Source organism: Meriones unguiculatus, chromosome 6, assembly GCF_030254825.1.
Source record: "Meriones unguiculatus strain TT.TT164.6M chromosome 6, Bangor_MerUng_6.1, whole genome shotgun sequence".
In the NCBI taxonomy this organism is placed as follows: domain Eukaryota; kingdom Metazoa; phylum Chordata; class Mammalia; order Rodentia; family Muridae; genus Meriones; species Meriones unguiculatus.
Genome location: NC_083354.1, coordinates 42,334,272 through 42,349,333, shown reverse-complemented (window position 1 = coordinate 42,349,333; position 15,062 = coordinate 42,334,272). Strand labels below are relative to the sequence as shown.

Genomic DNA, 15,062 nt, shown 5'->3' with positions numbered 1-15,062 from the left:
CAGGCGCCAGGCCCAGTCCTAGACACTGGGCAAGTTCCCAACAGTAGACAGAGGCTCCCTGCCCTCCAAGTCACCCAGGCACCCTTGCCTGGCCCTATTTTATCATGGCCTGTGCCCATGCCTGGCACCAAAGTGTTTACATGCCTCCCTTGCTCCCGCCAAAACCTCAGCCTAGGAAGGCAGAGCTTTTTGTTGGTTCTGTCACGCTCCATTCTGGCACTGGCTTGGAGTGGTTGGTAAATATTGTTTGAATGAAGACTTGGAGCCAGAGGCAGACTTCAAACAAAACCTTGTCAGGCTGGCTTTGGATAGGTGCTAGGAGGAAGGTGGTGTGTTTTTATAGCCTGAGAATAAGGATGATTGTGTAGGTGGCCAGAAACGCTCTAAAGAAAATAACTTAGAGTCATACTAGAGAGAGCAGCCTGTATCACCAAGGCAGTCATGGGAGGGGTGACTGTACACAAAGCTCTCTCTAACCTTGAAAAGGTGGCTTTCTAGAAGGGAAGCCATGCTCCCAGAACAAGGAAGGGTGCTGAGGAAGGTCTGGGTGAGGCAGGGGCAGCAGTCAGCAGGAATCTTCAAGGAAGCCACACTTTCGAGTGCTTGCTGAGCACAGTACTGAGTGGAGCAGAGCGTGTGGGAGGCTGCCCTGAGCTGTTTTACCAGCTTGGCAGTTGCTAGCCCCGTGGAGAACATTGACCTTAAAGGCAACGGGGCGCTCAGATTAGGATGGAATGACGCTTGAGTTGGAGTCAAGCATGTTGCTTGCAAGTCAAGTCCCTTCAGACCTAGTCCTCCCGAGAGAATGCGACCCAGTCCCTAGGCCTGCAATATTTCAATCAGACCCCACATCCCATCGTCTGGCCAAGCTGTATTTTGAAAGGCTGTGGGCCTAGCTGGAACCTGGTGCCTCAGAGCTGGGCCTAGTCTTGGGGGAGGGGTGTTTGCCGGTTGCCAAGGTACCCGGGTTCCGACTTCTCGCAGTGGCCACAGCCATGCTGTACTCACTGTTCCTAGTGCCATCATTGTTTCTGCTGGCAATGCCTGTCCCCAGCCGTGCCTGGTCACGGCCCCTCTGGTACCAAGTAGGGCTGGATTTGCAGCCCTGGGGCTGCCAGCCAAATAGCCTGGATGGCTGCACCTCCACTCTGGGCTGCCCTGGCTACTGGATGGCCCTGGGAGGAAATCGCATCTACCCCGTGGCTGGGATTACGATCACTACCACCATGATGTTGGTCGTCAGCCGTGTGCTGATGCACCGGTGGCGGTCTCAGGACCCTAAGGGTCAGGTGAGCACAGCCCTGTCCTGTCCCCTACCGTTCCTGCTTCTGCTCACGCCCCATGCCCCCACTCAGCCTCCCTCCCACCAGCCTGGCTTACGGCCCTGTGGGCCTCCTGCCTGACCTTGTCCTCACCCCTGCATCTCCATGGAACCTATGTCTACAACCAATCCAGCCCTATCCTTTTCTTAGGGTCAGTACTCTGACCCACCTGACCCCATTTCATACTCCCATTCTTCATTCAAGCCTCCACGGACCCCAGGACCACCCAGCCTCTGGTAGATCCACATTACCCCGTCTCCCCACCCTCTCTTGTACTACCCCATCTCTCTTCCCTCTGGCTCCATGGCTGCACCCCCTGGCCTCCTCCATTCTCATGCTGGTCCTTACCTCAGCTCCCACAGGTGACCTCTGGCTCCTGCAGACACTGGAAACGGCAGGCTACTGTCTCAGACCGCACCCTGGTCCTCAGGGTCCTCCATATGCTGGATGCCATCCTGCTCCACATTGAGAGCCACCTGCAACGGCTGGCTTCCCAGCAACTCCAAATAAAAGGGGCTCCCGCCCAGTCTGAGTGATCCCGTACATGCTTCTCTTCTTCTGTGTGTCTGTGGGACTGTCTAGGCCCTGCGCTCTCTCTCCACTGTTGGAGGCAGCGGGGCAGCTGGGCGGTGGTCCCTGGCATCACTGCCCCCCCCCCCCACTGGGGCAGCACCTACTCCTTTGTTTCCAGCCATGCCCTTGTCTCACCTCAGGGAGGTGGGTGGGCTCACTCAGGACTTAAGACCCACCACCAGAAAGCACCTGGCTTGGGTTCCTTCTCCAGCTTTGCGTATCTCTCCCTGAGGGGGTCACTGCTCTGGGTCCCCAGTAGTTGGGACTCCTTAAGATCCTTCCTTGACTCCTATCCAGCTTTCAGACTCTAACTCCATCCTCACTCCCAGCTCAGGCCCTTAGAGCCCTGAGCTCAGGCCGCTCAGGTATCCCTAGCTGCCTTTATTTGTGTGACAACTTCAGACATTGTCTGGTGCCAGAGTGACTCCAAGGTCCCTGTCAGAAGAGTGAGAGTTGAACTACCTCAAAGGACCCTCATTCTTTTCCTCCCTTTCTCTACCGTGGATGATCCAGGTGGCGTGGGTCCCGGGGAATAGGCATGTTTAGGGTACTGTGTTTTAGAAAAGGAAATTCCAATTACAAATTCAAAGAGAAACAGAATTATATCAAAATAATGAGAAAAGGGCTGTGAGACTGGGGCTCAGCAGCGAAGTGTGTGCTCAGCGTGCATGAGGCCTTGACTTTGATCTTTCTGACAAGAAACAAAATGAGAAAAATCACAAGTTTAAAAAGGGGCTGTATAGCCAGGTGTGGTGGCACTCGCCTGTAATCCCAGCAGAGGCAGGCGGATCTCTGTGAGTTCGAGGCCAGCCTGGTCTACAAATCAAGTCCTGAACAGCCAAGGCTACGGTGAGAAACCCTGGAGAGAGAGAGAAAGAGAGAGAGAGAGAGAGAGAGAGAGAGAGAGAGAGAGAAAGAGAGAGAAGAGGCCGTGCGTGCGTGCGTGTGTGTCGAGATGGAGTCTAACAATGCAGTCCTACCTGGACTTGTCCTCGCTCTCTTCCCTGCTTCCTCTTTCCAGGTGTGAGCATTACAGCATGTGCCCCCAACATCTGGCCTCAAAAGGGGCTTTAAGTTGACAAATATTGTGAGAGTAGATCCAGAAATTATAACATCCATGGCAACTCCTGACACATTCCTGTAATGCTTTTCCTCTTATAGTTTATGGCTTCTTTTTGTTTATTGTGGCTTTGTTGTTGTTATATTTTGTTTGTTTGTTTTGTGTAGTTTTTTGATTTTCAAGACAGGGTTTCTCTGTGTAGCCTTGGCTGTCCTGGAACTCACTCTGTAGACCAGGCTGGCCTCGAACTCACAGAGATCCACCTGCCTCTGCCTCCTGAGTGCTGGGAACAAAGGTGTGTGCCACCACCACCTGGCTTTGTTCTGTTTGATTTTAAGACAGGGTCTCGGTATGTGAGTAGCTCTGGTGACCTACTCACCATGTCGACCAAGCTGGTCTTGAACTCTGTCTGCCTCTGCCTCCTAGGTGCTGAGATTAAAGGTATGATGGCTTCTACATAAGATAACTATGAACAGGAAGGCAGTTGAGGCAGAGGCAGAGGCAGAGGCAGAGGCAGAGGCAGAGGCAGAGGCAGAGGCAGAGGCAGAGGCAGAGGCAGGCAGATCTCTGTGAGTTCCAGGCCAGCCTGGATACACAGAGAAACCCTGTCTTGAAAAGCCACAAAACAAACAAACAAACAAACAACAAACCTAAACTGAATCTTGGCCAGGCAGGATGGTGCAGGCCTTTGAGACCAGCGTTCAGCAGGCAGAGACAGGTGGGTCTCTACGAATGTAAGGTCAGTCCGGTCCACAGAGTGAGTTCTAGGCTAGCCAAAGCTACATCGTGAGGTCCTGTACCAAACGCTAAATAAATCAATAATAGATAACAACGAATTGAATTTTTTTCCATTCTTTATTATTTTAGGGGCATGGTTTTCTGCCTGCCTGCCTGTCTATGAAGCACATGCATACCTGATGCCTAGAGAGGCTAGAGGAGGGTGTCGGGCTGGAGTTACAGATGGTTGTGAACCACCAGATGGCTGCTGGGAATCGAACCCAGGAAGAGCTCTGCTTCTGAAAGAGCAACCAGCTTTTAACTACTGAGACATCTCTCTAGTCTCTAAAATAGTCCTTTTCTTTAAAGGCATATTTTAAAAATGGAATAACTAACTTGTAATTTGGGGGGGGAGGGTTGGCATTTTTTTCATACTGAGAGTAGGAAGATAATTCAGCCTTCTCTTTCTTTTTAGTTGTTGATTGTTTAGGAAAATTATTTTGTTTTCTTTAACCAATTATTGACAGTGTTGCATAAATGCTACACATGGGTTGCTTATAATATTGTTAATGTATGAGTGTGTGTGTGTGTGTGTGTATGTGGTGTGCAGCTGTGCAAAGGAAAAGGTGGAGGCAGGAGGTCAGTGTTGGATGTCTTCCTCCATTGCTCTCCAGCTGATACTTTGAGAGGAGGAAGTGGGGTGGAGAGGAGTCTGGGAATCACAGAGATCCTGATCAAACACAGTCTTAAATTGATTCATTTGTTCTGAGAATGTGAGTGTGCGTGTGCGTGTGTGTGCATACAGAGTGCACACGTGCTAATGTACGTTTGCCATGGTGTGTACGTGTGAGAGAGGACACCTTGCAGGAGTTGATTCTCTTCTTCCACCGTGTTGATTCCAGGGATCAAAACCAAGTCAGCAGGCCTAACTGGAAGCCCCTCCACCCAGTAAGCCATCTTGCTGGTCCCTGGGTTATCTTAGTTTTGCAGGTTTTCCACAACTATGTTTTCCTGAGGACGCATTCCTTGGGCTTTTCTCAAGGCCTGAAAGTGACGGGCACTGAAGACGAAGCTTCCTGGGTCTTTTGGGTGGGCCACCAGTGCATCCCACAAGGCTTAAGGAACACCTGGGGCTTGCAGCGGCACACTCACAGCGGGCATGAGTGCTACGCCAATGTATGAGGCACACCTGGACCCTACTCACAAGTGGAAGAGGTGAAACAGACTTGAAAATGCAAATACCCTGCTGCAGAGAATGCTGACCGGCTGTTGTCTGGAACCTCAAGGATTGAGAGGGATGATCAGAGGAGAGGCTCCGGTCGGAAGGACAGATACATACAAGCAACTGGTAGAGACGCAGACCTCAGCCTGTGCTGGGTCTAAGGTACCCCGACTTCAAGGGGAAGATGGTGCTGTGCAGAGCAGGAAGCGGAGACAGGAATCAGTGGCTCCTAGAGGGCGTGTGGCAGGCAGAATAAAGAGCCCCTCAAAAACATCCACGTCCTAACGCCTAGCACAATATGTGGCAGAAGGAATTTTACAGATGAAATTAGAGAGAATCGAGTTAAATTAAGGAGTTTATTATGGGTAATTTCGGTGGATCCAAAATAAAATGGAAAACAACAACAAAACAACAGGGGAGCGGAGTAGGAGGTAGAGTGATTCAGAGTTAGAGGTCTTTTGTTTTGTACTGCAAGCCAAAGAATTCAGGTGGCATCGGTGTCAGAAGCAGGGGCAATCAGGTCACAGCCTGGTAACAGTCACGTTAGATTAGAATGTGCCAACCTTCCCACAGAATCACCTGAGCAGGGTTTAAGGGTTCACAGAGACAGAAGCAACAACCACGGAGCCTGCATGGGTCCTAGCTACGCCATCTGCATGTATGTTACGGTTGTGAGACTCCTACCAGTGAGAGTGGGGCTGCCTCTGGCTCTTTTGCCTGCTCTTAGGACCCTTTTTTCTCTACTGGTTCGCCTCACCCAGCTTGATATGCGGGTTTGTGCCTCGTCTACTGTAACTTGTGACATCATATTCAGTTTGCTACCCCTGGGAAGCCTGCTCTTTATTTGAAGGGAAAATAGGACTCTGATCTTAGCTCAGTGGAACCTATATCAAATCTCTCTATATATCAAATCACTACAGGATGGTGAGACGGCAAACAAACTATGAGGTGATAAATTTGTGTTGTTGTTTCTCCAGCACCAGAGGCTGGATCTGGGGCTTCATGCATGTAGGCAAACACTACTACCGATCTCCACCCTTAGCCCAAGGCCAGCTTGTTACTAAGGCGGCAACAGGGAAGTAATGGATACGAGCCAGGCAGAGCTTTAGTCCTAGTACTGGGGGAACAGAGGCAGGAAGATCAAGAGTTTGTTAGCCCAGGCTACCTAGCAAGACTATCTGAAAACAAAGTCCCAGGTCAACCTGGGCTACATGAGCCACTATCTTAAACAAAACTAAACCACAGGCGGTAGTTTAGGAAGCACTGGGATCCATCCCTCCAGGCCTCATAGCAGGGCTTCTTTTGGGCCCTGTCGTCTCAAAGAGCACTATAGCATCGGGGAGAGCGATGAAGCCGGTAAATCTGTGAGGCTCAGCTGTTTCAAAGTCTCACCCCAGCTGCACCCCTACATGCTTCGCAGGTGCAGGGAGTTTAAAGAAACAATACTTCTCCCCCATCCTCTTCCACGTCAGCCATTTAAGGACAGCCTTCTTTCCCAGGTCACTAAGCAACCTCAAACAATGGAACAGTTTCTGCAGGCACACACAACAGAGAGTATGCGCTCTGGAAAGATGGCGCGGGATGGGGTGTCAGCTCATGCCTATAATCCGAGCACTGGGAAAGTCACACACAAGTGCTGCCAGCTCTTAACAAGCAGAAAGCAGCAGCCCTTAAGGACCAGCAGCATGACACCTGATATTCAGGATGCCAGTTCTGGGAATACTGATGCCAAGAACTAAAATCCTGCAGAGGGCCGGAGTGCAGGCTGGAGTGATGGCTCCGTGGTTAAGAGCATATTCTGCTCTTGTAGAAGACCCGAGTGAGGTTCCCAGTGCCGACGTCAGTAGCTCCACTACTCCACCAGGAAATCTAGCGCCCTTTTCTGGGCTCAGCAGGCCCCTGCATTCGCTTGCGTATGCGCGCACACACATCCACACACATCACACATACGCATAGAAAGAAAAGATATATTTTTCTTTTTTATTAATTAATTCACTAACTTTACATCCCGATAGCAGCCTTCCCTTCCTTCTCTCCTCCCAGTTCCTCTCTCTCGCCTCCCCCATCCCCTCCTCCCTTTCTCCTCAGAAAAGGGGCGGCCTCCCATGGATATCAACCACCACCACCACCACCTGCCCCGGCCTAACAAGTTGCAGTAGGACTAGGTGCGTCTTCTCCTATTGAGGGTAAACAAGGCAGCCTTTTATTTTAAAGAGGGCTGCTGGGTGGGTGCTTTGTGATCACAGGTTGATCACCTTGTCAGTTCCAGGCCCGTCAGGGCTGTACAGCGAGATCTTGCCTCAACCAAACCAAATAAATAGAAATGGGGGGAGAATGTTTTTTTTAAAGGAAACTGATGAAGCGCTTGTATGAAGAGCAGAGTTTGCATCTCCAGAACCCATGTAAATGCAGGCCTAGCAAGGCGACCCACAGGGACCTCCAGGGCAACACTAGACTCGACTGTATTGGGGTGGACTCTGGAGTCAGTACATAAGGCAAAGCGTGATCAAGGGATCAGCTGCCTCAGGGCTGCCTGTGCACGCAGTTTGGGGGAGAACCACTAAGGACATATGAAAAGAAAAAAGGGAAACAAAATGCTCTATTTCAAAAAATTCCAAAAAGGAAAGGGTCCTGTGACATGGATACAGGACAAAGGCATTTGCTGCCCAGCCTGAGCACACCAGCTTGATCCCCAAAACTCAAGTGGTAGAGAGAACCAGCTGCTGACAGTTGTGCGCTGGTGGGTGCCCACTTGCATTCATACCTTTAACCTTCGAGCCATGCTTCAGACTCCATATTGAATTTCTGATGCAAGGGAAAGCGGGTGAGCCTTGAAGATCATTGGGTAAGTGAAATCAGCCACACATTTGCTCTTTTGTTTGTTTTCAGATGGGCTCTTACTGTATAGCTCTGGCTGGGTTGGAAATGCCTTGTAGATCAGGCTGTCCTCAAAGGCCCAGAGATTCAGCTTCCTCCAACTTCAGAATGCTGCTGTTGAAGGTGTGCACCACCATGCCTGGCTCTGTTGTGCATATTTTGCTACAAGGCCTTACTATGGTGTTCAGGCTAGACTCAAGCCCACAATCGTACTGCCTCTGCTTTTACCGTGATGGAATTAAAGATATGCACCGTTATGTCTAAGAATCAAGTCGTCGTTGTTGTTATTATTATTGAGACAGGCTCTCATTGACCCCAGGTTTTCCCTGAACTCACTACATACCTGAGGGTGGCCTTGAACTTCTGGTTTTCCTGCCTCTACCTTTCAAATGCTGGGATTATAGGTATGTGCCACCACTGTTTTTACATGGTGCCCGGTTTTGAGCCCAGAGCTTTGTGCATGATAGGAAAGCACCAAACCAACTAGGCTACATCCTCAGCTCCTGTTTGTTTGTTTGTTTGTTTGCTTGCTTGTTAGTTTGGGACAGGATCTCACTCATTAGCCCTGGCTGACACAGAGCTCAATGTGTAGCTCAGCTAGCCTCAAATTTTTGGTGATCCTCCTGCCTCAGCTGTGCAGATGCTAAGATTCTGGGCCTGCACTACCACACCTGGAATAAAAAGCCTGGCATGTTACAACAGGGGCAAACCTTTGAGCCCATTATGTTAAATCAAATAAATTAACATGAAAGGACTCTGCTTGTGTGAGGCATTAGAACAGGCAGCCATAAAGATAGAAAGCAGAAGAGGTCATCTGGGACAGAGAAAACAGTGATTGCTTAATGGGTCAGAGTTTCTGTTGGGGATGATGAAAAAAGTCCCGGAAATAGTGGTGATAATTACACAACATTGCAGATGAATTTAATACCAACAGGTTATGTGCATGCCTCACCAGTGGTGGGACTGCAAGATCCTGTCCTGGCTATGTTAACAGAAAAATCTAGAACAGGTGAATGAAAGAGTGACACCGATGTACCAAAGCAGTGCCTTGTGCCTGTAACCCCGGCAATTTCGAGGTAGAAGCAGGAGCAGCAAGAATCCAGTGTCCGAATCCTTGGCTATGGGGCCAGCCTGGACTGCAGGAGACCCTGTCTCCAAAAGGAGTAAGGTCAGTGCCAGGGCCTCCCAAACATACCTGGTGATGGGTTTGAGAGCCCCAGGGGGATAAAGTGGGCCTCACCAACAGATGGAGAAAGTCTGGTCAGGAAATGGGCTTCAAAATTCAGTTTGCCGTGGGTATGTGGGAACATTTGACCTTGCTTTATTCCTTACACCCAATAAATTAGAGAAGATCGATTAATGAGTCACTAATGACTTGACAAATCATTACAGCGGCCGCTTGACCTCTGTCTGCTTATACTTCAACCTGCAGTAACCGTCTTTCCTTTTGCTCTTATCCCCCCACACCCAGACAGGGTTTCTTTGTGTAGCCCTGGTTGTCCTAGAACTCGCTTTGTAGACCAGGCTGGCTTCACACTCAGAGACCCACCTGTGCTGGGCTTACAGGGCCTGAGCTTCACTTTGTTATTTTTGACCCCAGCTGAAGGCCATACCCAGGGCCTTGCTCTAACCGCTGAGCTCTTACATTCTTTTGGTCCCCTTTTCCATGATGTTCCTGGAGCCTGGAGAAGATGATGTAGATGTCTCACTTTAGGGCTAAACACTCAAGAGTTACTTTTCACCGTTTGTGAGTCTCTGCTTTAACTGCTAGGCACTGCAAACAGAAGTTTCTCTGACCAAGGCCAAGTCTAGTCGAGGGGCATAAATACCAGTATTTAGAAAGTACTTTGACTACAGGTCCATTTAACAAAATATAAATGTTAAGTTGTTCTTTAAGGCCTGGAACCATCTCAGCTATGGGCTTTTGATATATTTATTTTTAAATCTGTTTTTGTTTTTTGAGACAGGATTTCTCCATACAGCCCTGACTGTCTCTGCTGGAATTAAAGGTGTGTGCCACCATGCCCACTTAGCCATAGACTTTTTAAAGTAAGATTTATTTATTTTATTTTATATGTATATATGTTTTTGTTGGGCCCAGCATGAGCCTAATTTCCAGAAGGGATAAAGAGAACTCAGGAGACCAGATCTCATCCATGCAAAATCGCAAGAGGTTTATTTTAACCATTGCACGATGGGGTCACCCCTGCTGGTCAGCAAGGAGTAGCACTGGGAGACAAAGGCCTGGGGTTTTTAAAGGACAAGGCAAGGCACAGGGATTTTTAGGGGTTGCAGTCTTGGCAATTCAGGATTGGATGAGGAAGCTATAAAGTAAGATAATTGGTTAGTCTTAGGTGCTCAAGCTTGGCCAGTCCTGCCAAGTGTGGATGCAGTTGCAATTAAAGGTGGGGGTGGTTAGCTCATCCTTGAAGATTGGGGCTTTGGGCTTTTGGCCGGAGGTCAGGGGCTACTCAGAAGAAGGATTGAGGCCATCTGGGTTGGTTGCTAAGGAACACTATCTCGAAGACAAGGGTCTGGTCATTCTTTTTGCTGAGTGAAGGTCATTGCTTGCTCACTTTTTTATCTCTGTCCTCACAGATGGCCAGGGTCACATTCCTCCGTTCTCTGGAAAGTTACTACGAGGCTTTAGCTTAACCTGGGCCTAAAACTCAAAACTATAGGCTTTAGAAGACACATAGGTTACAAAGTTAGTCTGATCCTTTCATTTTGCCTACATGTATGTTCGTGGGTACCATGTGTGTGCCTGTTGCTCGGAGGTCAGAGGAAGGCATTGGATCCCCTGGAACTGGGGTTACAGATGGTTGTGAGCTGCCATGCAGATCTTAGACATCAAAGCTGGGCCCTCTGCAAAAGCAACAAGTGCTCGTAACTTCTGAGCAATCTCTCCAGCCCACAGAGTTGTGAGCAGGTTACAGAATCGGACATGAATTTATGACCTCAAATCCAATCAGAAAATGGTTAATTACTCTCGAAGTAATAGCCTCTATTGTGCCACACTTTTTAATGAGGTTTTAAAAATATTTATTATCATTTTCTGTGCACTTTTTCCATGCCTGATGCCTGAAGAGGTCAGAGGAGGTTGTCAGACTGTAAGGTAACTCAGTTTAAAACCTTGTCTCAAAAAATAAATAAATAAATAAAATTATTCTAAAAATTGGAAGAGAATTTTCAGAAAGACGGGAGAGCGAGGAGCCAAGGATAACCCTTAGGTTTTTAATTTAATTTAATTTTACTTTATTGGATTTTTAGAGAGAGAGCGCTTCTGTGTGTATTCTTGGCTGTCCTGGAACTCTGTAGACTAGACCTCAAATTCACGGAGATCCACCTGCCTCTGCCTCTGCCTCTGCCTCTGCCTCTGCCTCCCCCGGCATGACGGAATCAAAGTTGTGTGATACCAGCATCCGGCTTCTCTTTTCTTTTTTAAGGCAAGATCTTGTAGCTCTGGATGGCCTATGTAAACCATGCTGGCCTTGAACTTCCAATGATTTTCCTGCTTCTGAATCACAAGGTGTTGGCCACCAATTTGTTGCTGGGTTCTTAATATTTAATATTGATTCATATCATTATACATATCCCTCAGCCCTCTATTTTGTAAATAAAAACACAGAAGCCTGTTAGGTTTTTAATAAGCCGTAATACACCTGGGGTTAACAGGCGTCAACACCCTCGAAGCTCTCCTGTCTATTTCCCATCCACAAACCCCGCAGATTACTGGCTCCTGTTCCACCTGGGCTGTTCCTGCTCTATCAGGTCAGTCCTCAGAGTATGCTGCTTTTGGCCACGTGCTCCTGGTTCACGTGCTAACCCACGGTGACCTGCTCCTTCTTTCTCCTTCCTCCTCTCTCTGCCCCTCATGGTCCTTCTCCGACTCCTCCAAAAGCCCTGGAACCTAGGGTCCACTTACTGCTCTCCTGCCCAGCCCAGGTGGAGGTACTTTATTTGCCAATCAGGGACAATCTGGCCGGCAAGGTTCACACTAGGTATCATTTTGGATACTTGAGGATTCGCTCAGAAGGAACTTGGGGAGCAAGCAATTAAAATTTGAATACATAGTAGTTTCACATCAACCCCAACACAAGGGCTAGGTCCAAACATATACTCTCTTCCCTCAGCGTATGTATGTATGTTTGTATGTATGTATGTATGTACATACGTGTACCGCTCTTACAAAGGAGTTTGGTTCCCAGCACCCATACTGGGTGGCTCACAACTGCCTGTCACTACAACAGGACAGCCAAGGCTACACAGAGAAAACCTGTCTTGGAAAAACAAAACAAAACAAAAGATGGGGCAGAGCCCTCAGGTAACCAGGCTTGTCACCCAGAACGGAATGGCGGAGGCCTGAAATCCTGGTAAAAGTTGTCTCCGTGGACCTGGAACATGGACCCCTGCCTCACTGCCTTGTTCCAAGTGAAACAGTTCCTGGAACAGAGAGGGGTTCAGGTCAGAGTTCAGATTCCCAGCATCTGAGTAAAAGCTGGATGGGCATGGAGGACCATCTGTAACCCCAGCAAGGAACGTCTCCCCAAGCCAAACGCCACACTAGCCAAAGAGAAGGCGATGCCTGCAAAGGATGGTGTCGCTTAAGCCAGTTTCTCCAAAGACAACCTGAAGCATGACCCATTTGCTAGTCAGGTTCATACGCCATCTCTTACCTTACTCATGCCCTCTGGACTTGGGCATTTCATAGTCCTACCAGGAGCCTCGTGTTTACCATTCAGATGTTTCTCCCTCATTGGGATCTGAGTATTGATCTATTTTCATATTTCTAGGAGGCTCTTATCATTATGATAGCCCACACACTGGCCACTCAAGAAATCTATTTGATATATCTATTTTTTTATTCTTCAACTGAGACAGCAAAAGAGAGTTCATTGTACACGTTACCCTTTGGCACAAATGAGATCCAGGGCAGAGGACCAACAGGAATTTTTTCCACGTGCAAGCAAGGCGGAGCTCTCACAGGTTGGCAATGAAGACGGGGTACAAGTTTCAGATTTACCGAGACAGCTTTGACCAGCGTCCCAGGCCTCCAGCATCCCTGTGTCTGCCCTGAAGCATCTTGGGTAACAAGGCAGCTTATTTGGGCCTCTGCCTCATGGCTCTCGTTTTGTACATCAGCCTGCATACTGGCTTTGTTCACCACTCTGTTCTCATGGCACAGAAGTCTGAATGAGGGAGATGGTCCAAAGGCTAAGAGCATGTGGATTCTTGTTTTCTATCCTTTTACTCTTTTCCACACATGATCCAATTACAAAGTAATGAGCACAGGTGTGGGAATCCAGATTCGAACACAAAGGAATGTTTGTTCTTGTAGAATGGCAAATGATTATAATTGTTGGTTACTTTAAAAATAGTTTTCTTAGCCAGGTACGATGGCCCAGACCATTAATTCCAGCACTTAAGAGGCAAGGCAGGTGGATGTCTGTGAGTCTGAGGCACATACACAAATAATAGATAATAAAAATCATTTTAAATTAACATTTTCAAAAAGCTGAAAAAGCTAAAGATGTTGGGTAGTGTTTGCCTAGCGCTCCTGAGACCCTGGCTTCCCTCCTTGGCAGCATGGAAATCAGGTGGTGGCACTTGCCTGTGATCTCAGTACTTAGGAGGGGAAGGTAGGAGGATCGAATGTTCAAGGTCATCCTTGGCTACAAAGTGAATTTGAGGCCAGCTTGGGCTACACAAGACTCTGTCTCTCAAGAGAGAGCAAGCTCGGCCATCTAGAGCTACACAGTGGTCGTCTCTCTCTCCCCTGTCTCCCTCTGTCTGTCTCCTTCTTTCTCCTACACGCTCTTCCTTTTTCTCTCCCTCTCTAAAACAGGGTCTTACTATGTAGTTCAGCTGTCCTGGATCGCGCTATGTAGACCAGACTGCCCTTGAACCCACAGAGATCCCATTGCCTCTTTCTCCTCAGTGCTGGGATTAAAGGCACATAACACGATGCCCAGTTGAGACCTGTCGAAAACAAATCCAATTTTCTTACTGATGCTGGGGACTGAACATAGGGCCTTATATGAACTATCATTAAACCATGTCTCAGCCTGGCAAATAATGATGTTTTAAATTTTATGTATTTATTAGTGTGTACACTTATGAATTTGTATGCATGTGGAGTTCTGAGGACAATGTGAGTTCTAGGGATTGAATTTGGGTTGGGTTTAGCAGCAAGCACTTTTAATGACTTAGCCATCTCACTGCCCCAGTAATTTATTTAACAAACACACACAGGTGTGGAAAGATGGCTGGACTGCTGGGAGCACTTGCTGCTCTCGCCGAAGAGCTAGGTTCACTTCCCAGCACCCATGTCACAGCAAACAACCATCTCAAGTTCCAGAGGAGGAGTCCCTCTTCTGGCCTCTAATTACAGCAGCCACACACATACATACATGCAGGTGAAACACTCATACACATAAAGGAAAAGTAAATCTTAAAAAAAGAAAAAAAGAAAAACCCTACAAGAGGCTGGAGAGACAGCTCGGCAGTGAAGAGCATTTGCAGGTCTTGCAGAGGACCCTGGTTCAGCTCCCGACACCTACATGGCTGCTCACAACTGTCTGTAACTCCAGTTCCAGGAGATTCAGTGCCCTCTTCTGGCCTCCATAGATGCAGACAAACCCTCATACCCACTAAAAACAGCAACAACAAACAAAAAACAAAACAAAACAAAAAAAACCCAAACCTCTAAAAAAAAAAAAAAAAACCACCTATGAGTCCTAGTATGTGATGATGTAAGAAATGTCAAATATTCAGATTTTAAACCACTAGATCATTTTAAATCATTTTGATAGAAAATGATCTTTTAAATGTCTTTCCATTTATACTGAAATATCTGAAGGGTACCTGGAATTTGGATGACACAACTTCTCACAGGTTGGGAGGTTTAATTGTGAGCTAAGTGGGTGAAAGACTGAGGAATGCAGAACTGAGGAGGATGTAACTGTTTACCTTCCAAGGTTTAAGGTCTGTGAAGGAAGGTCGAGTTGGTCACTGGGTTTGGTCGCCCTGCACAGGCTTCCAAACGGCACACTCCTTTTTCATCAGAGCATTAAGCTGAAAGTCTTATAAATGGTCACGCTAAAATCGGGGATGGCTGAAAACAAAACATACAAGTTACAAACAAGGGAAGCCTAAGACAGGCAAGTGGGAGGTACTGTCCTGAGTCAGAAAAAGCATATTAGGTTAAAAAGAAAACAAACCCTGGAGGAAATCTGTGCAAACTATGGACTTTAGTTAATAATGAACTAATAACGGCCCATTAACATTAATA

General features: G+C 47.8%; 1 protein-coding gene across 1 annotated transcript; it reads left to right on the top strand.

The window, feature by feature from the left end:
• Window positions 1-866: 866 nt before the first annotated feature.
• On the top strand, window positions 867-1,858 carry Tmem89 (transmembrane protein 89). Its single transcript, XM_021661851.2, has 2 exons — window positions 867-1,289; window positions 1,676-1,858. The coding sequence occupies exons 1-2, from the start codon at window positions 996-998 to the stop codon at window positions 1,856-1,858; spliced, it is 477 nt and encodes a 158-aa protein (XP_021517526.1). The 5' UTR covers window positions 867-995.
• The last annotated feature ends 13,204 nt before the right edge of the window (window positions 1,859-15,062 follow it).